The 26,711-nt window shown below is 39.5% G+C and overlaps 1 protein-coding gene across 2 annotated transcripts in view; it reads right to left on the reverse strand.

Annotated features, from left to right (window-relative positions):
* Nucleotides 1-26,711, reverse strand: part of LOC121841693 (cell adhesion molecule 2-like) — a 685,661-nt gene that overhangs the window by 238,286 nt on the left and 420,664 nt on the right. Inside the window, exon 2 of one of the 2 annotated variants that reach the window (XM_042311700.1) lies at nt 16,330-16,356. The exons of the other annotated variant lie outside the window; for it this stretch is intronic. Coding sequence (XP_042167634.1) covers nt 16,330-16,356 — 27 coding nt within the window. The remainder of the gene's footprint in view (nt 1-16,329; nt 16,357-26,711) is intronic. 2 annotated transcript variants of the gene reach the window in all.

Here is a 26,711-nt window from a genome sequence, read left to right on the forward strand (position 1 = left end):
TCTAGCCACTTAACAATAAAAAATTGGATGTAGTAAATATATCACTAGTCATTTTAAACAATGCCACTTTATATAATGTTTACATACCCTGCATTACTCATCTCATATGTATATACTGTAATCTATACCATCTACTGCATGTTGTCTATGCCGTTTGGCCATCGCTCATCTATATATTTTTATGTACATATTCTTATTCATTCCTTTACACTTGTGTGTATAAGGTAGTTGTTGTGAAATTGTTAGATTACTTGTTAGATATTACTGCATGGTCGGAACTAGAAGCACAAGCACTTCGCTACACTCGCATTAACATCTGCTAACCATGTGTAAGTGACAAATAAAATTTTATTTGATTATTATGCTTAATTACACCAACAGAAAGTACTCTTAGCGACAGAATATGGAGAATAAACAGAGGGCATCATCAAGACCCGAAATTTGTGAAAAACTTAAATGAAAAAATACAAACCTTTACTTTTACAAATGTAGACATAGAGGACAGAGAAAAGCCGACCCTGATATAGTTTGTGATGCCTTTAAGGCGTTAGTGGAATGATAATCTCATACTCTGTAAAAGTTAGAAATAAATATATCACTATCTTAGAAAAAGACCATAAAGCAACTTTACAGAGTAAAGAATAAAATAAAATGTCTTTAACATTTGAAGAAAGCCAACAACTACAGGTTGAACTCAAATAAACATACTGCTTAAAGGCAAATAAACCTGGTAAACATCTCGCAGCCCAAGTACACGCCAAACCAATTATAATTTAAAGGAGATAAAGATACAAATACGTTAATTAGAAACAGCAACGCGATTAATTACGATTTTAAAAGCTTCTACGAAAATGTATATAAATCAGGATTAAATATGAAAATTTGTAGAAATCAGAATAAAACTTCAGTTGGACTGACCCTCTTCGACTCAACAACTCTGAATCAATTATCAGCTGACCAAAAATAATCACTAGAAACAGAGATCACCAAAGAAGAAGAATCACTAGAAACAGAGATCACCAAAGAAGAAGAATCACTAGAAACAGAGATCACCAAAGAAGAAGAATCACTAGAAACAGAGATCACCAAAGAAGAAGAATCACTAGAAACAGAGATGACCAAAGAAGAAGAATCACTAGAAACAGAGATCACCAAAGAAGAAGAATCACTAGAAACAGAGATGACCAAAGAAGAAGAATCACTAGAAACAGAGATGACCAAAGAAGAAGAATCACTAGAAACAGAGATGACCAAAGAAGAAGAATCACTAGAAACAGAGATCACCAAAGAAGAAGAAACACTAGAAACAGAGATCACCAAAGAAGAAACACTAGAAACAGAGATCACAAAATCAGAGAGAGATGACCAAAGAAGAAGAATCACTAGAAACAGAGATCACCAAAGAAGAAGAATCACTAGAAACAGAGATCACCAAAGAAGAAGAATCACTAGAAACAGAGATCACCAAAGAAGAAGAAACACTAGAAACAGAGATCACCAAAGAAGAAGAATCACTAGAAACAGAGATCACCAAAGAAGAAGAAACACTAGAAACAGAGATCACCAAAGAAGAATAACTAGAAAGAGACAATAAATATTAGACCGTGTTAAAACATCTGTGCGGAAAAAAACACCATGAATGGACGGCTTTCCCATAGAATTCTATTGAACATTTTGGGATAAAGTAGCACCCCTATTTACACCAATGACAACACACACACGTCACTCAATGGAGTACTGTACTTCATATGGACTTCATACTTGATATTAAAACCAGGGAAACCTGGAGAGTACATTGCTGAGTACAGACCCATAAGTTTACTAAACTGTGATAATAAAATAATAACTAGCAAAAGATTGGTAAAAGTCTTACCAGACTTACCAAATGGGGTTTATTATTAAAAATAGACACTTACAAACAAATACAATAACATGTTTTAGTTTAATACAATACGCTACAAAACAAGTTATAGATTTATCAATAAGGTCTGATGATGAACAAAGCCTTGAGACGGTCTTATGTGGCCTTCTCTATTAAAATAACGGGAAGCTTTCAACTTTCCAGCTGAAATAATACATTTAATAAAATGTTTATTTAAATATCAGAATGAAAAAATACACACACATAATACATTATCTTATGAAATCGCCCCCCCCTCCCCTGTTTACACTGACGAATACTTTAAAATCTCAGGATATAAAAATGAATGTTGAAAAATCTGAAATAATGGCAATAGGAAAAACTAAAAAAACAACGATGATCTACAGCAATCATTTAAGTGGACCACAAAAACTATTAAATACTTAGGATGCTTAATAAGTTACTACAAACAACACACAAACATACATACACACATATATATATATAAAGATAATCTATATGTATGTATATATATATAAAGATCATTTTATATATATATATATATATATATATATATATATATACACACACACACACAACTTTATTCCATTACTCAACAATATGAAAGCAGATCAAATGAAATGGAATAATCTTCCCAGAATACACCTCTTCAGAAACGGCTGCCAAAGGTTTTATTCCAATTACTTCACTGAAGACATTCTTTATTAAAATAATAAACTTTATAAAACTCATAGAATAAGTTGGGGGTGGCTATAATATTCCAGTATCAACTCCACGCCACTCAAGGCTTTTACTTGTGATATATTATTAAAAACGCACTAACGAGGAACAATGGGTACATATTGAAGATGTGCCTGCTCACCCCGAGAATCTTTTCTCTTGTTTATTTTCCAAAGATACAGCTAAGAACATTTTCAACTTCATAGTTGAGAACACTATGCTAATATGGAAGATAATAAGACGGATTCTACAAGAACCAAAAATGCCTCCCCTAAAAAAACTGACTGATAAATTGCTACACATGGAGAACTAAAGGAATAGAAACCCTAAATTAAGTGGTTAAGGGGAAAAAAGCCATTTTGGACTGACCCAATGTAGATATTTTCAAATTCATGCAACTTAACTGTTTCATATCACAAAATGTATATTTGAAATCTTTTGGATTTACAGAGTAATCTAGATTACTAATCTATTATCTAGATTAATCTAGTAATCTATTATCTAGATTACTAATCTATTATCTAGATTAATCTAGTAATCTATTATCTAGATTACTAATCTATTATCTAGATTACTAATCTATTATCTAGATTAATCTAGTAATCTATTATCTAGATTACTAATCTATTATCTAGATTAATCTAGTAATCTATTATCTAGATTACTAATCTATTATCTAGATTAATCTAGTAATCTATTATCTAGATTACTAATCAATTATCTAGATTACTAATCAATTATCTAGATTACTAATCTATTATCTAGATTACTAATCTATTATCTAGATTAATCTAGTAATCTATTATCTAGATTACTAATCTATTATCTAGATTAATCTAGTAATCTATTATCTAGATTACTAATCTATTATCTAGATTACTAATCTATTATCTAGATTAATCTAGTAATATATTATCTAGATTACTAATCTATTATCTAGATTAATCTAGATTACTAATCTATTATCTAGATTAATCTAGTAATCTATTATCTAGATTACTAATCTATTATCTAGATTAATCTACTAATCTATTATCTAGATTACTAATCTATTATCTAGATTAATCTACTAATCTATTATCTAGATTACTAATCTATTATCTAGACTAATCTACTAATCTATTATCTAGATTACTAATCTATTATCTAGATTAATCTACTAATCTATTATCTAGATTACTAATCTATTATCTAGATTCATCTACTAATCTATTATCTAGATTACTAATCTATTATCTAGATTCATCTACTAATCTATTATCTCTCTCCTCAAACTAGGCTGTGGAGCTCCTCTGGTCCTGTCTGACAGGTGGTAGACTATTCCTCTCCTCAAACTAGGCTGTGGAGCTCCTCTGGTCCTGTCTAACAGGTGGTAGACTATTCCTCTCCTTAAACTAGGCTCTGGAGCTCCTCTGGTCCTGTCTGACAGGTGGTAGACTATTCCTCTCCTCAAACTAGGCTGTGGAGCTCCTCTGGTCCTGTCTGACAGGTGGTAGAGTATTCCTCTCCTCAAACTAGGCTGTGGAGCTCCTCTAGTCCTGTCTGACAGGTGGAGAGAAAAAAAATGGTGCAGAGTGACGTGGGTGCTGGAGACGAGGGCGTGAGAAGGTGGGTCTGGGCAGCGGGGATGTCATTGCCTTCTGGGTATGTCTTTATGCTGTCGTCTTTACGCTGTCATCTGTACGCTGTCATGGTATGCTGTCGTCTTTATGCTGTCGTCTTTATGCTGTCGTCTTTACACTGACGAATACTTTAAAATCTCACGATATTGAAATGAATGTTGAAAAATCAGAAATAATGGCAATAGGAAAAAAGCAAAAAAACAACGATGATCTACAGCAATCATTTCAGTGGACCACAAAAAATATTAAATACTTAGGATGCTTACAGTCAATAACAGAATAGAAATATCTATATAAATTGTGTGAAAATGAAGTATGATTAGGGAGGTAAGGCAATAAAATGGGCCATAGTGATGAAATAATTACAATTTAGCAAATAAACATTGGAGTGATAGATGTGCAGAAGATGAATGTGCAAGTAGAGATACTGGGGTGCAAAGGAGCAAAAAAATATATCAATAAAATAAATAACAATATGGGGATGAGGTAGTTGGATGGGCTATTTGCAGATGGGCTACGTACAGGTGCATTGATCTGTAAGCTGCTCTGACAGCTGGTGCTTAAAGTTAGTGAGGGAGATAGGAGTCTCCAGCTTCAGTGATTTTTGTAGTTCGTTCGAGTCATTTGCAGTAGAGAACTGGAAAGAGAGGCGGCCAAAAGGAGGAGTTGGCTTTGGGGATGAACAGTGAGATATACCTGCTGGAGCGCGTGCTACGGGTGGGTGCTGCTATGGTGACCAGTGAGCTGAGATAAGGCGGGGCTTTACCTAGCATAGACTTATAAATGACCTGGAGCCAGTGGGTTTGGCGACGAATATGAAGCGAGGGCCAGCAAACGAGAGCATACAGGTCGCAGTGGTGGGTAGAAATATGGGGCTTTGGTGATGAAACAGATGGCACTGTGATAAACTGCATCCAGTATGCTGAGTAGAGTATTGGAAGCTATTTTGTAGATGACATCGCTGAAGTCGAGGATCGGTAGGAAGGTCAGTTTTACGAGGGTATGTTTGGCAGCATGAGTGAAGGAAGCTTTGTTGTGAAATAGGAAGCCGATTCTAGATTTAACTTTGGATTGGATACACTTAATATGAGTCTGGAAGGAGAGTTTAAAGTCTAACCAGACACCTAGGTATTTGTAGTTGTCCACATATTCTAAGTCAGAACCGTCAAGGGTAGTGATGCTAGGCGGGTGGGAAGGTGCGGGCAGCAATCGGTTGAAGAGCATGCATTTAGTTTTACTTGAATTTAAGAGCAGTTGGAGGCCATGAAAGGAGAGTTGTATGGCATTTAGGCTCGTCTGGAGGTTAGTTAACACAGTGTCCAAAGAAGGGCCAGAAGTACACAGAATGGTGTCGTCTGCGTTGAGGTGGATTAGAGAATCACCAGCAGCAAGAGCGACATCATTGATGTATACAGAGAAAAGTGCGTGCCCGGCAATTGAACCCTGTGGCACCCCCATAGAGACTGCCAGAGGTTCAGACTACAGGCCCTCCGATTTGACACACTGAACTCTGTCTGAGAAGGAATTGGTGAACCAGGCGAGGCAGTCATTTGAGAAACCAAGGCTGTTGAGTTTGCCGATAAGAATGTGGTGATTGACAGAGTCGAAAGCCTTGGCCAGGTTGATGAATACAGCTGCACAGTATTGTCTTTTGTCGATGGCAGTTATGATATCGTTTAGGACCTTGAGCGTGGCTGAGGTGCACCCATGACCAGCTCAGAAACCAGATTGCTTAGCGGAGAAGGTACGGTGGGATTTGAAATGGTCAGTGATCTGTTTGTTAACTTGGCTATCGAAGACCTTAGAAAAGCAGGGTAGGATAGATATAGGTCTGCCGCAGTTTGGGTCTAGATTGTCTCCCCCTTTGAAGAGGGGGACGACCGCAGCAGCTTTCTAACGTTTGGGGATCTCAGACGATACAAAAGAGAGGTTGAACAGGCTAGTAATAAGGGTTGCAACAATTGCGGCGGATAATTTTAGAAAGAGAGGGTCCAGATTGTCTAGCCCAGCTGATTTGTAGGGGTCCAGATTTTGCAGCTCTTTCAGAACATCAGCTATCTGGATTTCGGTATAGGAGAAATGGGGGAGGCTTGGGCAAGTTGCTGTGGGGGTGCAGAGCTGTTGACCGGGGTAGGGGTAGCCAGGTGGAAAGCATGGCCAGCCGTAGAAAAATGCTTATTGAAATTATAGGACAGTGTTTCCTAGCCACAGTGCAGTGGGCAGCTGGGAGGAGGTGCTCTTATTCTCCGTGGACTTTACAGTGTCCCAGAACTTTTTGGAGTTTGTGCTACTGGATGCACATTTCTGTTTGAAAAAGCTAGCCTTTGCTTTCCTAACTGCCTGTGTGTATTGGTTCCTAACTTCCGTGAAAAGTTGCATATTGCGGGGGCTATTCGATGCTAATGCAGTACGCCACAGGATGTTTTTGTGCTGGTCAAGGGCAGTCAGGTCTGGAGTGAACCAAGGGCTATATCTGTTCCTGGTCCTACATTTTTTGAATGGGGCATGCTTATTTAAGATGGTGAGGAAAGCACTTTTAAAGAGTAACCAGGTATCCTCCACTGACGGAGGGGTCAATATCTATTGGAAGCAGAAATAGTTGAATGGTCCTGTTATAATGTGTCCCCATGTTGTGTATGTATTGATATGTTGTGTATGTACTGATATGTTGTGCGTATGTACTGATATGTTGTACTGATATGTTGTGCGTATGTACTGATATGTTGTGCGTATATACTGATATGTTGTGCGTATGTACTGATATGTTGTGCATATGTACTGATATGTTGTGCATATGTACTGATATGTTGTGCATATGTACTGATATGTTGTACTGATATGTTGTACTGACATGTTGTGTGTATGTACTGACATGTGTGTATGTACTGACATGTGTGTATGTACTGACATGTTGTGTGTATGTACTGACATGTTGTGTGTATGTACTGACATGTTGAGTGTATGTACTGATATGTTGTACTGATATGTTGTACTGACATGTTGTGTGTATGTACTGACGTGTGTATGTACTGATATGTTGTACTGATATGTTGTACTGATATGTTGTGTGTATGTACTGATATGTTGTGCGTATATGTTGTACTGATATGTTGTACTGATATGTTGTGCGTATGTACTGATATGTTGTACTGATATGTTGTGCGTATGTACTGATATGTTGTGCGTATGTACTGATATGTTGTGCGTATGTACTGATATGTTGTGCGTATGTACTGATATGTTGTACTGATATGTTGTACTGACATGTCGTGTGTATGTACTGACATGTGTGTATGTACTGATATGTTGTGTGTATGTACTGACAAGTGTGTATGTACTGACATGTGTGTATGTACTGACATGTTCTGTGTATGTACTGATATGTTGTACTGATATGTTGTACTGATATGTTGTGTGTATGTACTGATATGTTGTGCGTATGTACTGATATGTTGTACTGATATGTTGTACTGATATGTTGTGCATATGTACTGATATGTTGTACTGATATGTTGTGTGTATGTACTGATATGTTGTGTGTATGTACTGATATGTTGTACTGACTGATGTTGTGTGTATGTACTGATATGTTGTGTGTATGTACTGATATGTTGTACTGATATGTACTGTGTGTATGTACTGATATGTTGTGTATGTGTATATGTACTGATATGTTGTGTGTATGTACTGACATGTGTGTATGTACTGACATGTTCTGTGTATGTACTGATATGTTGTACTGATATGTTGTACTGATATGTTGTGTGTATGTACTGATATGTTGTACTGATATGTTGTACTGATATGTTGTGCATATGTACTGATATGTTGTGCGTATGTACTGATATGCTGTGTGTATGTACTGATATGTTGTACTGACATGTTGTGTGTATGTACTGACATGTTGTGTGTATGTACTGACGTGTGTATGTACTGATATGTTGTACTGGTATGTTGTACTGATATGTTGTGCGTATGTACTGATATGTTGTGTGTATGTACTGATATGTTGTACTGACATGTTGTGTGTATGTACCGATATGTTGTGTGTATGTACTGATATGTTGCGTGTATATACTGATATGTTGTGTGTATGTACTGATATGTTGTACTGATATGTTGTACTGATATGTTGTGCGTATGTACTGATATGTTGTACTGATATGTTGCGTGTATGTACTGATATGTTGTGCGTATGTACTGATATGTTGTGCGTATGTACTGATATGTTGTGTGTATGTACTGATATGTGGTGTGTATGTACTGATATGTGGTGTGTATGTACTGATATGTGGTGTGTATGTACTGATATGTTGTACTGATATGTTGTGTGTATGTACTGATATGTTGTGCGTATGTACTGATATGTTGTGCGTATGTACTGATATGTTGTACTGATATGTTGTGTGTATGTACTGATATGTTGTACTGATATGTTGTGTATGTACTGTATGTACTGATATGTTGTGCGTATGTACTGATATGTTGTGCTGTATGTACTGATATGTGTACTGATGTATGTACTGATATGTTGTGTGTATGTACTGATATGTTGTGATACTGATATGTTGTGTGTATGTACTGATATGTTGTGTGTATGTACTGATATGTTGTGCGTATGTACTGATATGTTGTGCGTATGTACTGATATGTTGTGTATGTATGTACTGATATGTTGTACTGATATGTTGTGTGTATGTACTGATATGTTGTATGTGATATGTTGTGCGTATGTACTGATATGTTGTGTGTATGTACTGATATGTTGTGCGTATGTACTGATATGTTGTGCGTATGTACTGATATGTTGTACGTATGTACTGATATGTTGTACTGATATGTACTGATATGTATGTGTACTGATATGTTGTGTGTATGTACTGATATGTTGTGCGTATGTACTGATATGTTGTGCGTATGTACTGATATGTTGTGTGTATGTACTGATATGTTGTACCGATATGTTGTGTGTATGTACTGATATGTTGTACTGGTATGTTGTGTGTATGTACTGATACGTTGTACTGATATGTGTGTATGTACTGATATGTTGTGTGTATGTACTGACAAGTGTGTATGTACTGACATGTGTGTATGTACTGACATGTTGTGTGTATGTACTGATATGTTGTACTGATATGTTGTACTGATATGTTGTGTGTATGTACTGATATGTTGTGCGTATGTATTGATATGTTGTACTGATATATGCTGTGTACTGTATGTACGTATGTTGTATGATATGTGATGTACTGATATGTTGTGTGATATGTTGTATGTACTGATATGTGTGTATGTACTGATATGTTGTGTGTATGTACTGATATGTTGTGCGTATGTACTGATATGTACTGATATGTTGTACTTGTGCGTATGTACTGATATGTTGTGCGTATGTACTGATATGTTGTGCGTACTGATATGTTGTGCGTATGTACTGATATGTTGTGCTGATATGTGTTGTACTGATATATGTTGTGCGTATGTACTGATATGTTGTACTGATATGTTGCGTGTATGTACTGATATGTTGTGCGTATGTACTGATATGTTGTGTGTATGTACTGATATGTTGTGCTGTATGTACTGATATGTTGTGCGTATGTACTGATATGTTGTACGTATGTACTGATATGTTGTACGTATGTACTGATATGTTGTACGTATGTACTGATATGTTGTACTGATATGTTGTGTGTATGTACTGATATGTTGTGCGTATGTACTGATATGTTGTGCGTATGTACTGATATGTTGTGTGTATGTACTGATATGTTGTACCGATATGTTGTGTGTATGTACTGATATGTTGTACTGGTATGTTGTGTGTATGTACTGATATGTTGTACTGATATGTTGTGCGTATGTACTGATATGTTGTGCGTATGTACTGATATGTTGTGCGTATGTACTGATATGTTGTTCTGATATGTTGTGTGTATGTACTGATATGTTGTACTGATATGTTGTGCGTATGTACTGATATGTTGTGCGTATGTACTGATATGTTGTGCGTATGTACTGATATGTTGTGCGTATGTACTGATATGTTGTGCGTATGTACTGATATGTTGTGCGTATGTACTGATATGTTGTGCGTATGTGCTGATATGTTGTACTGATATGTTGTGATACTGATATGTTGTACTGTGTATGTACTGATATGTTGTGTGTATGTACTGATATGTTGTGTGTATGTACTGATATGTTGTGCGTATGTACTGATATGTTGTGCGTATGTACTGATATGTTGTGCGTATGTACTGATATGTTGTGCGTATGTACTGATATGTTGTACTGATATGTTGTGTGTATGTACTGATATGTTGTGCGTATGTACTGATATGTTGTGTGTATGTACTGATATGTTGTGCGTATGTACTGATATGTTGTGCGTATGTACTGATATGTTGTGCGTATGTACTGATATGTATCTGTAACTGATTGACACTACATGTGAATGTTTTTAAATGTATGTAAATTGTCTGTAAGGTATTCTTCATTATGTGTCAGACCCCTGTACGATTAGTAACACTAATGTCTCACTAATGAGGATCCTGATACAATAAAATCATTATACAAAAAAATTAAACCCTGTTCCCTATATAGTGCACTACTTTAGACCAGAGCCCTATGGTACCCTATTCCCTATATAGTGCACTACTTTAGACCAGAGCCCTATGGAACCCTATTCCCTATATAGTGCACTACTTTAGACCAGAGTCCTATGGCACCCTATTCCCTATATAGTGCACTACTTTAGACCAGAACCCTATGGCACCCTATTCCCTATATAGTGCACTTCTTTAGTCCAGAACCCTATGGCACCCTATTCCCTATATAGTGCACTTCTTTATACCAGAACCCTATGGCACACTATTCCCTATATAGTGCACTTATATAATAAGTATATATGCTGTAGCTCTTGTCTAAAGTAGTGCACTATATAGGGAACAGGGTGCCATTTGAGAAACATTCTCTGTTAGTCCTGAGGGCCCTATTAAGGGGCTTACAGGACAATAGTTGAAAATAGTGCACTATAAAGAGAATAGGATGCCATTTGGGACAGATCTTCTGTTTGTCTATTTGGTGTGTATTTACCAGACTAATTGCATTGCATTATTAAACAGACTTGTACAGCTAGATAGAACACCAACACGTCAAAGAGTTAAGGGGATCTCCACCCCGACTTTAACACTTAGCCATGGAGCTATACAAACAGCCCTACGAATAGTGTAAAGTGTATTTTGAAGCATAAACTAGGATACTGATAATCTCTAGGTGTGCGGGGTACACTATGATGCTGATAACAGTCTCCAGGTGTGTGGGGTATACTAGGATACTGATAGCAGTCTCCAGGTGTGTGGGGAATACTAGGATACTGATAACAGTCTCCAGGTGTGTGGGGTATACTAGGATACTGATAGCAGTCTCTAGGTGTGGGGTTGTACACTGTAGACCACACTATCTACCAAGACAGTTTTCATCTATATTCTTCGTAGCTGCCTGTTTATCACCACAAACGATGCTGACATTAAGACTGCACTCAATGATCTGTATACGGCCAAAAGCAAACAAGAAAACGCTCACCCAGAGGCGGTGCTCCTAGTGGCCGGGGACTTCAATGCAGGGAAACTTAAATCTGTTTTACCTCATTTCTACCAGCATGTTAAATGTGCAACCAGAGGGGAGAGAAACTCTAGACCACCTTTACACTCCACACGTAGAGACGCGTACAAAGCTCTCCCTCGCCCTCCTTTTGGCAAATCTGAGCATAATTCCTGCTTACAAGCAACAACTAAAGCAGGAAGCACTAGTGACTTGGTTAATAAACAAGTGGTCAGATGAAGCAGATGCTAAACTATAGGACTGTTTTGCAGCACAGACTGGAATATGTTCCGGGATTCTTCCGATGGCATTGAGGAGTACATCACATCAGTCACTGGCTTTATCAATAAGTGCAACGATGACGTCATCCCCACAGTGAACGTACGTACATACCCCAACCAGAAGCCATGGATTACAGGCAACATCCACACTGAGAAAAAGGATAGAGCTGCCGCTTTCAAGGAGCGGGACTCTAACCCGGAAGCTTATAAGAAATCCCGCTATGCCTTCCGACGAACCATCAAACAGGCAAAGAGTGCAGGACTAAGATCGAATCGTACTACACCGGCTCTGACGCGCGTCGGATGTAGCAGTGCTTTCAAACTATTACAGAATACAAAGGGAAGCACAGCCACGAGCTGCCCAGATACACGAGCCTACCAGACGAGCTAAAATACCTCTATGCTCGCTTCGAGGCAAATAACACTGAAACATGCATGAGAGCACCAGCTGTTCCAAAAGACTGTGTGATCAAGCTCACCGTAGCCGATGTGAGACCTTTAAACAGGTCAACATTCACAAGGCCGCAGGGACAGACGGATTACCAGGACGTGTACTCCAAGCATGCGCTGACCAACTGGCAAGTGTCTTCTCTTCACTGACATTGTCATCCTCTCTCTGTCTGAGTCTGTAATACCAAAATGTTTCAAGCAGACCACCATAGTCCCTGTGCTCAAGAACACTAAGGTAACCTGCCTAAATGACTACCGACCCATAACACTCACATCTGTAGCCATGAAGTGCTTCGAAAGGCTGGTCATGGCGCACATCAACAACATTATCCCAGAAACCATAGACCCACTGCAATTTGCATTCTGTCCCAACAGATCCACAGATGATGCAATCTCTATTACACTCCACACTGCCCTTTCCCACCTGGACAAAAGGAACACCTATGTGAGAATGCTGTTCACTGACTACAGCTCAGCGTTCAACACCACAATGCCCTCAAAGCTCATCACTAAGCTACGGACTCTGGGACTAAACACTCCCCTCTGCAACTGGATCCTGAACTTCCTGACGGGCCGCCCCCCCAGGTGGTAAGGGTAGGTAACAACACATCCGCCACTCTGATCCTCAACAAGGGGACCCCTCAGAGGTATGTGCTCAGTCCCCTCCTGTACTCCCTGTTCACACATGACTGTATGGTCAGGCATGACTCCAACACCATCATTAAGTTTGCAGATGACACAACAGGGTCACTGATGACACACTGTTGTCACTGACAACAACGAGAGCCTATAGGAAGGAGGTCATAGACCTGGCCGTGTGGTGCCAGGACAACAACCTCTCCCTCAACGTGATCAAGACAAAGGAGATGATTGTGGACTACAGGAAAAAGAGGACCGAGCACGAACCCCCTTCTCATCGACAGGGATGCAGTGGAGCAGGTTGAGAGCTTCAAGTTCCTTGGTGTCCACATCACCAACAAACAAGCACACCAAGACAGTCGTGAAGAGGGCACGACAAAACATATTACCCCTCAGGAGACTGGAAAGGTTTGGCATGGGTCCTGAGATCCTCAAAAGGTTTTACAGCTGCACCATCGAGAGATATAACTACTGGTTATATCACTGCCTGGTATGGCAACTGCCCGGCCTCCAACCGCTAGGCACTACAGAGGGTAGAGCATACTGCCCAGTACATTTGGGCTCCCGAGTGGCGCAGTGGTCTAAGGCACTGCATCTCAGTGCAAGAGGCATCACTACAGTCTCTTGGATCAAATCCAGGCTGTAGCACATTCGGCTGTGATTGGGAGTCTCATTTGGCGGCACGCAATTGGCCCAGCGTTGTCCGTGTTTGGCCCGGGTAGGCTGTCATTGTAAATAAGAATTTGTTCTTAACTGAGTTGCCTAGTTAAACAAAAGTCAAATAGTCTTCTCTCTGCGGTCATTGTTGGTTAGGGGCGTAAGCATTTCACTGTAAGGTCTACCTACACCTGTTGTATTCAGCATTTCACTGTAAGGTCTACTACACCTGTTGTATTCAGCATTTCACTGTAATGTCTACTACACCTGTTGTATTCGGCGCATGTGACAAATACATACATATATATATTTTTAATTTAATATGAAATTTCTTCAGGCTCATTTACGGACTGCCTCTCCTTCCTGTTAGTGATGTCACATGTTAGATCTGTCAAAAGCGTCAAATGAGCTATAAATAGTCACCATCTTGTTTCTCACTGCTTTAGGAATCACACAAAACTGCACACACGCCACTTACACACCGTGGTCCTGCTATCATTACTCTCATACGTCACTATAGGAAATCCATTCCTTCCTTAATAGGAGAATAGACAGTCTGTAGATCACTGAGACAAGTACAAGTCCTCTCCACTCACTCAATTGTTTAACGACTGTGTTTGTTTGTTTGTTTGTTTGTTTGTGTGTTCTCCTCTCTGATTGGAGGAAAAGGCCTGTCTGGATTTATGCTGATCAGAGAACTGATACAGGCTCCATTGGAGGCTCCGGAGTGGCACAGCGGTCTAAAGACACTGCATCTCAGTGCTAGTGGCGTCCCTACAGACCCTGGTTCGATTCCAGGCTGTAATCACGAACGGCCGTGATCGAGAGTCCCAGGGTTTGGCCAGGGGGTAGGCAGTCATTGTAATAAGAATTTGTTCTTAACTGACTTGCCTAATTAAATATTTTGTTTTATAGATTAAAACATTTTCTAGCAACAGCACTACATCAATGTGTGGGTTATCCCTCTCTCGCTCTCATTGTTTGTGTGTGTGTGTGTGTGTGTCTCAGATATTTCTCCAAGAAAGCCAATGTTTCACCCCACATAGGAGAGAATATACTTGCATACAACCACCTACGTTAGTGACAATATAATACAACATGCTAATACATCAATAGAACAGCATTGCCATCTACCTACAAAACAACAATCCCAGATAAAACAACATAACCACTGACTACTCACAACACAGACTAGAGAATATAACTAACAACGTAACATCTGCAGGGCAAAAAATACAACTAACAACTAGTATAGGAGACTTCTAGAACAGCTAACGTATATTAGGAACTATAGTAACTAGTATAGAAGACTTCTAGAACAGTTAACGTATATTAGGAACTATAGTAACTAGTATAGAAGACTTCTAGAACAGTTAACGTATATTAGGAACTATAGTAACTAGTATAGAAGACTTGTAAGAACAGCTAACATATATTAGGAACTACAGTAACTAGTATAGAAGACTTCTAGAACAGCTAACGTATATTAGGAACTATAGTAACTAGTATAGAATACTTGTAGAACAACTATTGTATATTAGTAACTATAGTAACTAGTATAGAAGACTTGTAGAACAACTATTGTATATTAGTAGCTATAGTAACTAGTATAGAAGACTTGTAGAACAACTATTGTATACTAGTAACTATAGTAACTAGTATAGAAGACTTGTAGAACAACTATTGTATATTAGTAACTATAGTAACTAGTATAGAAGACTTGTAGAACAACTATTGTATATTAGTAACTATAGTAACTAGTATAGAAGACTTGTAGAACAACTATTGTATATTAGTAACTATAGTAACTAGTATAGAAGACTTGTAGAACAACTATTGTATATTAGTAACTATAGTAACTAGTATAGAAGACTTGTAGAACAACTATTGTATATTAGTAACTATAGTAACTAGTATAGAAGACTTGTAGAACAACTATTGTATATTAGTAACTATAGTAACTAGTATAGAAGACTTGTAGAACAACTATTGTATATTAGTAACTATAGTAACTAGTATAGAAGACTTGTAGAACAACTATTGTATATTAGTAACTATAGTAACTAGTATAGAAGACTTGTAGAACAACTATTGTATATTAGTAACTATAGTAACTAGTATAGAAGACTTGTAGAACAACTATTGTATATTAGTAACTATAGTAACTAGTATAGAAGACTTGTAGAACAACTATTGTATATTAGTAACTATAGTAACTAGTATAGAAGACTTGTAGAACAACTATTGTATATTAGTAACTATAGTAACTAGTATAGAAGACTTCTAGAACAGCTAATGTATATTAGTAACTATAGTAACTAGTATAGAAGACTTGTAGAACAACTATTGTATATTAGTAACTATAGTAACTAGTATAGAAGACTTCTAGAACAGCTAATGTATACAAGGTATAATAGAGAAACTACAGCAGAACAGCTAGAGCGGAGGAGGAGACAACCCAGCAACTCACCTCTCAATGTGCTTTTCTGTGCCGTCACTGCAGGAGCCACCAACAAAAGCAAAGCAGAGGAAAAAGAGGAGGATGAAGAGGAGGAGATGGAAAGAGGAGGAGATGGAAAGAGGAGGAGATGGAAAGAGGAGGAGATGGAAAGAGGAGGAGATGGAAAGAGGAGGAGATGGAAAGAGGAGGAGATGGAAAGAGGAGGAGATGGAAAGAGGAGGAGATGGAAAGAGGAGGATGAAGAGGAGGAGATGGAAAGAGGAGGAGATGGAGAGAGGAAATAAGACAGGAGAGAACAATAGGTTAGATCGACGTGTCTCGAGGAAAGACAACATGACCAGTACGTTCCGGAGATATGAGGGAGAAAATACACATTAGTTGCTGCTACTCTATAGCGAAAAACTGAAGGTACAACAACAGTCAACCCATAACACAGTTAGTCATTACGCCAAGTGATCTGAACCTACTGACGGAGTCGCCAGGTGTTGGGTTAAGGTGGCTTCAATATCTCGCTATAAACACTGCTGTTATAGTTACAAAAAAATGTAGAAATTAAAGATATCCTGGCTAGTGCCTTGTTTTACTGTGGTTTTAATGTTTCTACGGCAACCATACATTCTCTGAAGTTTGTTAATTAACAAGAGAAACAAAGTCGTCAGAAGATAAGAGGTTTTCTTACTAAAGATAACATTTCTTAGTAAGAATGATTGATTCTTAGAAAACATTTTCTATAAGAAAAACGCAGGCCTCGCTTTCTTGCCAACTGCCACATTTAGTTATTTTATTCATGTAGGCTACATTGTCCCGCAAAATCATCCGTATACCTTTTACATTGAGTAGTTTAAACGCGGTCACCTTAAACATGCACGCCCCTCCGACATGAAATAGATTGCAGATCTAGTGTCGTGTTACCGTACCGTACCTCCTGAATCACGACTGATTACCCGCGTGACAAACTCTCTCCTGGTGCCAATTAGACACACACTTAGTTCACTGCCAATCAAGACCATTATACCGGAGCTCTTCCACTTGCATTGTCTAAGGCAACGGATCATCTTAAAATCAGACTGTGAAATATTAACGTGTTCGTTCGGGTTTGTGTAGTCAGGGATGAGCAATTAAATAAATAAAATCAATGTATCAAACAAAAAAATATATATGTGTATTGTAGTTTAAAATATATTTGCAAGTAGTAGGACAAACAACAACAACATTCTCAGTAATGGTTACAGATACGTGTCCTACACCTTAGTTTTGGGGCGGGGCTTAATTAGAATAATACTCAGCATGCTTTGCAATTCTTCATTTTTAAAATACACCTTCGTATTTGGTTAATGTAGCAGCCGCTCTTATCACACCATAGTGCCATCAGATTTTTGTTACCAATGTAGGGTGAAAGGGGGCCACGAAGTTGTGAACAGCTTTAAAGAAATGGTATAAAAAATGATTTGGAAAATTAAAAATTACAGCTTCCTAAAATATCCTGTTCTAAAATATATTGGAGTGTTGTTCAGACCAGTGCAATACAACATACTCAGAAGTAGTTAAAATACAATACATTAAATACATTTCAAATACATGTATACAAAATACTCAGTAGTTAAAATACATGCTGCCCATCTGTATGTAGTGTAGAGAACAACCTAACAATGGGGAAATATATAGATTGGAGAAAAAACAACAATGTAAACATACTTTTACCCTTGTAGTAAATTATCAAAAGTAAAACTTGGAAAAGTCTCCCCCCTATCTCTCCCCCTCTTCGTCTCTCTCTCTCTCTCTCTCCCCCTCTTCGTCTCTCTCTGTCTTTCTCTCCTCTCTCTCCCCCCCTCTTCGTCTCTCTCTCATTCTCTCTTTCTCTTTCCCCCCTTCGTCTCTCTCTGTCTTTCTCTCTCTCTCTCTCCCCCTCTCCCCCTCTTCGTCTCTCTCTCCCCCTCTTCATTTCTTAAAAAAATAAAAATTCTTTACTTTATTTAACTAGGCAAGTCAGTTAAGAACAAATTCTTATTTTCAATGACAGCCTAGGAACAGTGGGTTAACTGCCTTGTTCAGGGGCAGAATTACAAATTTGTACCTTGTCAGCTCGGGGATTTGAACTTGCAACCTTTCGGTTACTAGTCCAACACTCTAACCACTAGGCTACCCTGCCACTCAAGGTGTCATGTCATTCTTGTTTGCGTAAAAACCTGCGGGAGAATCTATGGCTGGTTATGACCACCTACATAAGAGTGTCATAACCTACATAACCTACAACAGTAGTTATTGTATGGCTGGTTATGACACCTACATAAGAGTGTCATAACCTACATAACCTACAACAGTAGTTATTGTATGGCTGGTTATGACACCTACATAAGAGTGTCATAACCTACATAACCTACAACAGTAGTTATTGTATGGCTGGTTATGACACCTACATAAGAGTGTCATAACCTAACCTACAACAGTAGTTATTGTATGGCTGGTTATGACACCTACATAAGAGTGTCATAACCTACATAACCTACAACAGTAGTTATTGTATGGCTGGTTATGACACCTACATAAGAGTGTCATAACCTACAGCAGTAGTTATTGTATGGCTGGTTATGACACCTACATAAGAGTGTAAAAACCTACATAACCTACAACAGTAGTTATTGTATGGCTGCTTATGACGCCTACATAAGAGTGTCATAACCTACATAACCTACAACAGTAGTTATTGTATGGCTGGTTATGACACCTACATAAGAGTGTCATAACCTTCAACAGTAGTTATTGTATGGCTGGTTATGACACCAGATAAGAGTGTGCTCAGAGTGTGCTCAGAGTGTGCTCAGAGTGTGCTCAGAGTGTGCCCAGAGTGCGCTCTCTGAGTGCTCCTCAATTCGGAGCGTTGTCAGATTATCTGTTCGTAAAGTCTGGACGCTCTGGCTGAAGAGTAGGACTGATACGACCGTTCTGACCTAACAACAGCAGTCAAGCACCCAAGCTAACTGGCTAACGTTGGCTAGCGTGCTATCTTCTTCCAGACACTAATGAGAGAACAACTCACTCTGACCATTTTCTCTCCCCAGCAGAGCTCGTTAGGCTGTTGTCATGTTATCCAGAGCGTTTGGTGACTGTAACTGTGTTGCTGGCAACAATTTAAATACCCCTTTTTTCCCCCAACGTTTATTGACACCAGCCATATTCAACGGGTGTTGAGCGTTCGTAAATTCATCAGTTATTCGGCGCTCTGGTACAGTCAAATGAGAGTTCTCTGAAGTCGCAGTAAGAGAGCCCAAGTGAATTTACCAACGCCACCCCAAGTGAATTTACCAACGCCACCCCAAGTGAATTTACCAACGCCACCCCAAGTGAATTTACCAACGCCACCCCAAGTGAATTTACCAACGCCACCCCAAGTGAATTTACCAACGCCACCCCAAGTGAATTTACCAACGCCACCCCAAGTGAAGTGACACAGGATGGTCATAATGCTTCTTGACAGTATCATAACGTGTATTTTCTACAAGTTATTAAAAATACAATGGGAAAAGAACTCATGACTGTAAAGAACTCATGACTGTAAAGAACTCATGACTGTAAAGGACTCATGACTGTAAAGAACTCATGACTGTAAAGGACTCATGACTGTAAAGAACTCATGACTGTAAAGGACTCATGACTGTAAAGAACTCATGACTGTAAAGGACTCATGACTGTAAAGAACTCATGACTGTAAAGAACTCATGACTGTAAAGAACTCATGACTGTAAAGACCTCATGACTGTAAAGAACTCATGACTGTAAAGGACTCATGACTGTAAAGAACTCATGACTGTAAAGGACTCATGACTGTAAAGAACTCATGACTGTAAAGACCTCATGACTGTAAAGAACTCATGACTGTAAAGACCTCATGACTGTAAAGAACTCATGACTGTAAAGACCTCATGACTGTAAAGAACTCATGACTGTAAAGACCTCATGACTGTAAAGACCTCATGACTGTAAAGAACTCATGACTGTAAAGACCTCATGACTGTAAAGAACTCATGACTGTAAAGACCTCATGACTGTAAAGACCTCATGACTGTAAAGACCTCATGACTGTAAAGAACTCATGACTGTAAAGACCTCATGACTGTAAAGAACTCATGACTGTAAAGACCTCATGACTGTAAAGAACTCATGACTGTAAAGAACTCATGACTGTAAAGACCTCATGACTGTAAAGGACTCATGACTGTAAAGAACTCATGACTGTAAAGAACTCATGACTGTAAAGGACTCATGACTGTAAAGAACTCATGACTGTAAAGGACTCATGACTGTAAAGAACTCATGACTGTAAAGAACTCATTACAACAACAAAGGATTTAAGAAACAACATTTCAAATGAAAGAAGACTTCTTGACAGTATCGTAAAGTGTGTGTGTGTGTGTGTGTGTGTGCCTGCGTTCGTGGGTGTACATGTGCGTGCGTTCCTGTGCAACTGTGTGTGTGTGCTGTGTGTTGATGGGCCTGACTCTAAACTCTACTGAGGTATTTGGGGATTTTATTAGGATCCCCAGTAGCTGTTGCAAAAGCAGCAGCTACTCTTCCTGGGATCCACACAGAACACAGAACACACAACACACAGCATGAAACACAGAACACAGAACACACAACACACAGCATGAAACACAGAACACAGAACACAGAACACAGAACACAGAACACACAACATGAAACACAGAACACAGAACACAGAACACAGAACACAGAACACAGAACACACAACATGAAACACAGAACACAGAACATGGAACACACAACATGAAACACAGAACAGAACAGAACACAGAACACAGAACACAGAACACACAACACACAGCATGAAACACAGAACACAGAACACACAACATGAAACACAGAACACAGAAACACAGAACATGGAACACACAACATGAAACACAGAACACAGAACACAGAAACACAGAACATGAAACACACAACACAGAACACACAACATGAAACACAGAACACAGAACACACAACATGAAACACAGAACACAGAACACAGAACACAGAACACAGAACACACAGAACACACAACACACAACACACAGCATGAAACACAGAACACAGAACACAGAACATGAAACACAGAACACAGAAACACAGAACACACAACACACAACATGAAACACAGAACACAGAACACACAACATGAAACACAGAACACAGAACACAGAACACAGAACACAAAACACAGAACACAGAACACACAACATGAAACACAGAACACAGAACACACAACACACAACACAAAACACAGAACACAGAACACAGAACACACAACATGAAACACAGAACACAGAACACAGAACACACAACACAGAACACACAACATGAAACACAGAACATGGAACATGACATAATACAGAACATCAATAGACAAGAACAGCTCAAAGACAGGACTATATAAAACAAATGTAAAGGCACACGTAGCCTAGATATCAGTACATACACACCAACTGTCTAGGTCAAATAGGGGAGGGGCGTTGTGCCACTAGGTGTTGCTTTATCTGTTTTTTGAAACCAGGTTTGCTGTTTATTTGAGCAATATGAGATGGAAGAAAGTTTCATGCAATAAGGGCTCTATATAATACTGTACGCTTTCTTGAATTTGTTCTGGATTTGGGGACTGTGAAAAGACCCCTGGTGGCATGTCTGGTGGGGTAAGTGTGTGTGTTAGAGCTGTGTGTAAGTACACTATGTAAACAATATGGGATTTTCAACACATTGATGTTTCTTATAAAAAGAAGAAATGAAGCAGTCAGTCTCTCCTCAACTCTTAGCCAAGAGAGACTGGCATGTATAGTATTTATATCAGCCCTCTGATTACAATGAAGAGCAAGGCGTGCCACTCTGTTCTGGGCCAGATGCAGCTTAACTAGGTCTTTCTTAGCAGCACTGGACCACACTACTGGACAATAATCAAGATTAGACAAAACTAGAGACTGCAGAACTTGCTGAGTGTGGTGTCAAAAAATGAGAGCATCTCTTTATTACAGACAGACCTCTCCCCATCTTTACAACCACTGAATATATATGTTTTGACCACGACAGTTTACAATCTAAGATAATTTAGTCTCCTCAACTTGTTCAACAGCCACATCATTCATTACCAGATTCAGCTGGTATGTAGAATTTAGGGAATGATTTGTACCAAATAAAACGCTCTTAGTTTTAGAGATGTTCAGGACCAGTTTATTACTGGCCACCCATTCCAAAACAGACTTCAGCTCTTTGTTAAGGGTTTCAGTGACTCCATTAGCTGTGGTTGCTGATGGGTATATGGTTGAATCATCAGCATACATGGACCCACAGGCTTTGTTTAATGCCAGTGGCAGGTCATTGGTAAACATAGAAAATAGTAGAGGGCCTTGAAAAAACACTGTGATAATGAGTCTGAGTCTGAGTCTAAACTCTACTGAGGTATAAAAACACTGTGATAATGAGTCTGAGTCTAAACTCTACTGAGGTATAAAACACTGTGATAATGAGTCTGATCTAAACTCTACTGAGGTATAAAAACACTGTGATAATGAGTCTGAGTCTAAACTCTACTGAGGTAAAAAACACTGTGATAATGAGTCTGAGTCTGATCTAAACTCTACTGAGGTAGCCAGCTGAACATTGTTGAATTGCCATTGTGAACCCAGAACAGGAAACAGGAAATTAACAATCAGAGTGGCTTCTTTCTCTTCTATGTTTGTCTTCTCTAACTCTTTATCTACTCTCTGTCTCTCCCATCTCTCTCATGGTTTTCTCTCTCTGTGCTCTCTCTCTCCCTTCATCTCTCTGTTTCTCTCTCTCTCTCTCTGTCTCTCTCTCTGTTTCTCTCTCTCTCTCTCATGGTTTTCTCTCTCTGTACTCTCTCTCTCCCTTCATCTCTCTGTTTCTCTCTCTCTCTCTGTCTCTCTCTCTGTTTCTCTCTCTCTCTCTCTCTCCCATCTCTCTCATGGTTTTCTCTCTCTATGCTCTCTCTCTCCCTGTCTCTCTTCTCTCCCATCTCTCTCATGGTTTTCTCTCTCTGTGCTCTCTCTCTCCCTGTCTCTCTCCCTCTCCCATCTCTCTCATGGTTTTCTCTCTCTGTGCTCTCTCTCTCTCTCTCTCTCTGTCTCTCTCTCTCTCATGGTTTTCTCTCTCTATGCTCTCTCTCCCTCTGTCTCTCTTCTCTCCCATCTCTCTCATGGTTTTCTCTCTCTATGCTCTCTCTCTCCCTCCGTATCTCTGTTTCTCTCTCTCTCCTGGCTTTCCCTCTTTATATAAGCTCTCAATCCAGCCAGATCACTCGGGATTCACTTCAAAATTGGATGTCTGTCTATGCCCTGAGGATGTAGGCAAACCCTTTCAAAACCGTCCACTTGGGGCAACGGTGAGCCCTATTACCATCGAGTAGGCTTGGGTTTTGCTGGGGTGGTGTTATCCTACTCCATCTGGAGCTAAAGGTCACGTGTTCAATCCCAGTGGTAGAAACTTGTTTTAGCCCTATCCCAAACCTTAACCCTTACCTTAACCCTTACCTTAACCCTTAACCTTAACCCTTAACCTTAAACCTTAACCTTAACCCTTACCTCAACCCTTACCTCAACCCTTACCTCAAACCATAACCCTTACCTTAACCCATACCTTAACCCTTGCCTCAACCCTTACCTCAAACCTTAACCTTAACCCTTACCTTAACATATACCTTAACCCCTCCCTCCCTACCTACCTCCCTCCCTCCCTCCCTCCCTACCTCCCTCCCTCCCTCCCTCCCTCCCTACCTACCTCCCTCCCTCCCTACCTACCTCCCTCCCTCCCTCCCTCCCTACCTACCTCCCTCCCTCCCTCCCTACCTCCCTCCCTCCCTCCCTCCCTACCTACCTCCCTCCCTCCCTCCCTCCCTACCTCCCTCCCTCCCTACCTCCCTCCCTCCCTCCCTCCCCCTACCTCCCTCCCTCCCTCCCTCCCTACCTCCCTCCCTGTATTTCTCTACTGAGTAGGCAATTATCCTTCCCCTAGTTCTTTCTGTACTGTACATTAGACATAATCCACATTTACTTGCTGAATCAAATGTGTTTCATTTTCGCACCCTTAATAATGTTGTGAAGAGGGGACATTATTTCTGTAAATAAAATGCAGTCTACTTAGTTCTGTTACTGTGCATTTCCTTTTTACCTCATATATAAAAGAGAGTAATTTAATAATAATATATGACCCAACACAGTAGATGGTTACCATGGTATTATATATGACCCTACACAGTAGATGGTTACCATGGTATTATACATGACCCAACACAGTAGATGGTTACCATGGTATTATACATGACCCTACACAGTAGATGGTTACCATGGTATTATACATGACCCTACACAGTAGATGGTTACCATGGTATTATATATGACCCTACACAGTAGATGGTTACCATGGTATTATACATGACCCTACACAGTAGATGGTTACCATGGTATTATATATGACCCTACACAGTAGATGGTTACCATGGTATTATACATGACCCTACACAGTAGATGGTTACCATGGTATTATATATGACCCAACACAGTAGATGGTTACCATGGTATTGTGCTGTATATGTGCAGTGATAAAAATAAACATGGCTGTTTACCCTCCTCTATCAAACCATCCTTATGTCTTACACACACACACACACACACACACACACACGCACGCACGATGGTTACACGCACATGCTGTTTACCCTCCTCTATCAAACCATCCTTATGCGCACACACACACACACACACACACACACACACACACACACACACACACGCACACGCACACGCACACGCACAAACACACGCACACTAAACTGACCTTGCATCTCTCTCGACAGGATATGGTATGGAGAGGTTTTCCCAAACATCATTAACAACAGTCCAATGATTTCACACACACACACACACACACACACACACACACACACACACACACACACACACACACACCGCTGTGTCACAACGGGACGGGTTTCAGGTGTCATCTCTCTCTACACTATGTTACAGTGACTTCTTCACCCCTTATTAAAATCTGACCTTCCCTCTATGTCCTGCTCTCATCCTTGATATCTGTCTTCTCTACCCACTGAGGTTGGTAATGCATCCCAATCGGCACTCTATTCCCTATATAGGGAACTACCTTTGACCCGGGGCCCAAAGGGAAAATGGTGTTATTTGGAACGCAGACCTGATCTATCTATCTATCTATCTATCTATCTATCTATCTATCTATCTATCTATCTATCTATCTATCTATCTATCTATCTATCTATCTATCTATCTATCTATCTATCTATCTATCTATCTATCTATCTATCTATCTATCTATCTATCTATCTATCTATCTATCTATCTATCTATCTATCTATCTATCTATCTATATCTATCTATCTATCTATCTGTCTGTAATCTCTATGTGTCTCTATATCTGTAATCTCTATATATCTCTATATCTGTAATCTCTATATCTGTCCTCTCTATAAATCTCTATTGTCTCTATATCTGTAATCTCTATATATCTCTATATCTGTAATCTCTATATCTGTCCTCTCTATAAATCTCTATTGGAAGTGTACCTGTGGATGTATTTCAAGGCCTACCTTCAAACTCAGTGCCTCTTTGCTTGACATCATGGGACAATCTAAAGAAATCAGCCAATACCTCAGAAGAAATGTATTAGACTTCCACAAGTCTGGTTCATCTTTGGGAGCAATGGGACCATGCAGGTGTCATACCGCTCAGGAAGGAGACGTGTTCTGTCTCCTAGAGATGAACGTACTTTGGTGTGAAAAGTGCAAATCAATCCCAGAACAACAGCAAAGGACCTTGTGAAGACGCTGGAGGAAACAGGTACAAAAGTATCTTTTTCCACAGTAAAATGAGTCCTATATCGACATAACCTGAATGGCCGCTCAGCAAGGAAGAAGGCACTGCTCCAAAACCACCGTAAAAAAGCCAGACTACGGTTTGCAACTGCACATGGGGACAAAGATTGTACTTTTTGGAGAAATGTCCTCTGGTCTGATGAAACAAAAATAGAACTGTTTGGCCATAATGACCATCGTTATGTTTGGAGGAAAAAGAGGGAGGCTTGCAAGCTGAAGAACACCATCCCAACCGTGAAGCACAGGGGTGGCAGTATCATGTTGTGGGGGTGCTTTGCTGCAAGAGGGACTGGTGAACTTCACAAAATAGATGGCATCATGAGGAGGGGAAAATAATGTGGATATATTGAGGCAACATCTCAAGACAGCAGTCAGGAAGTTCAAGCTTGGTCGCAAATGGGTCTTCCAAATGGACAATGACCCCAAAGCATACTGCCAAAGTTGTGGAAAAATGGCTTAAGGACAACAAAGTCAAGGTATT

This window comes from Oncorhynchus tshawytscha, linkage group LG33 (assembly GCF_018296145.1).
Source record: "Oncorhynchus tshawytscha isolate Ot180627B linkage group LG33, Otsh_v2.0, whole genome shotgun sequence".
NCBI classification, from domain to species: domain Eukaryota; kingdom Metazoa; phylum Chordata; class Actinopteri; order Salmoniformes; family Salmonidae; genus Oncorhynchus; species Oncorhynchus tshawytscha.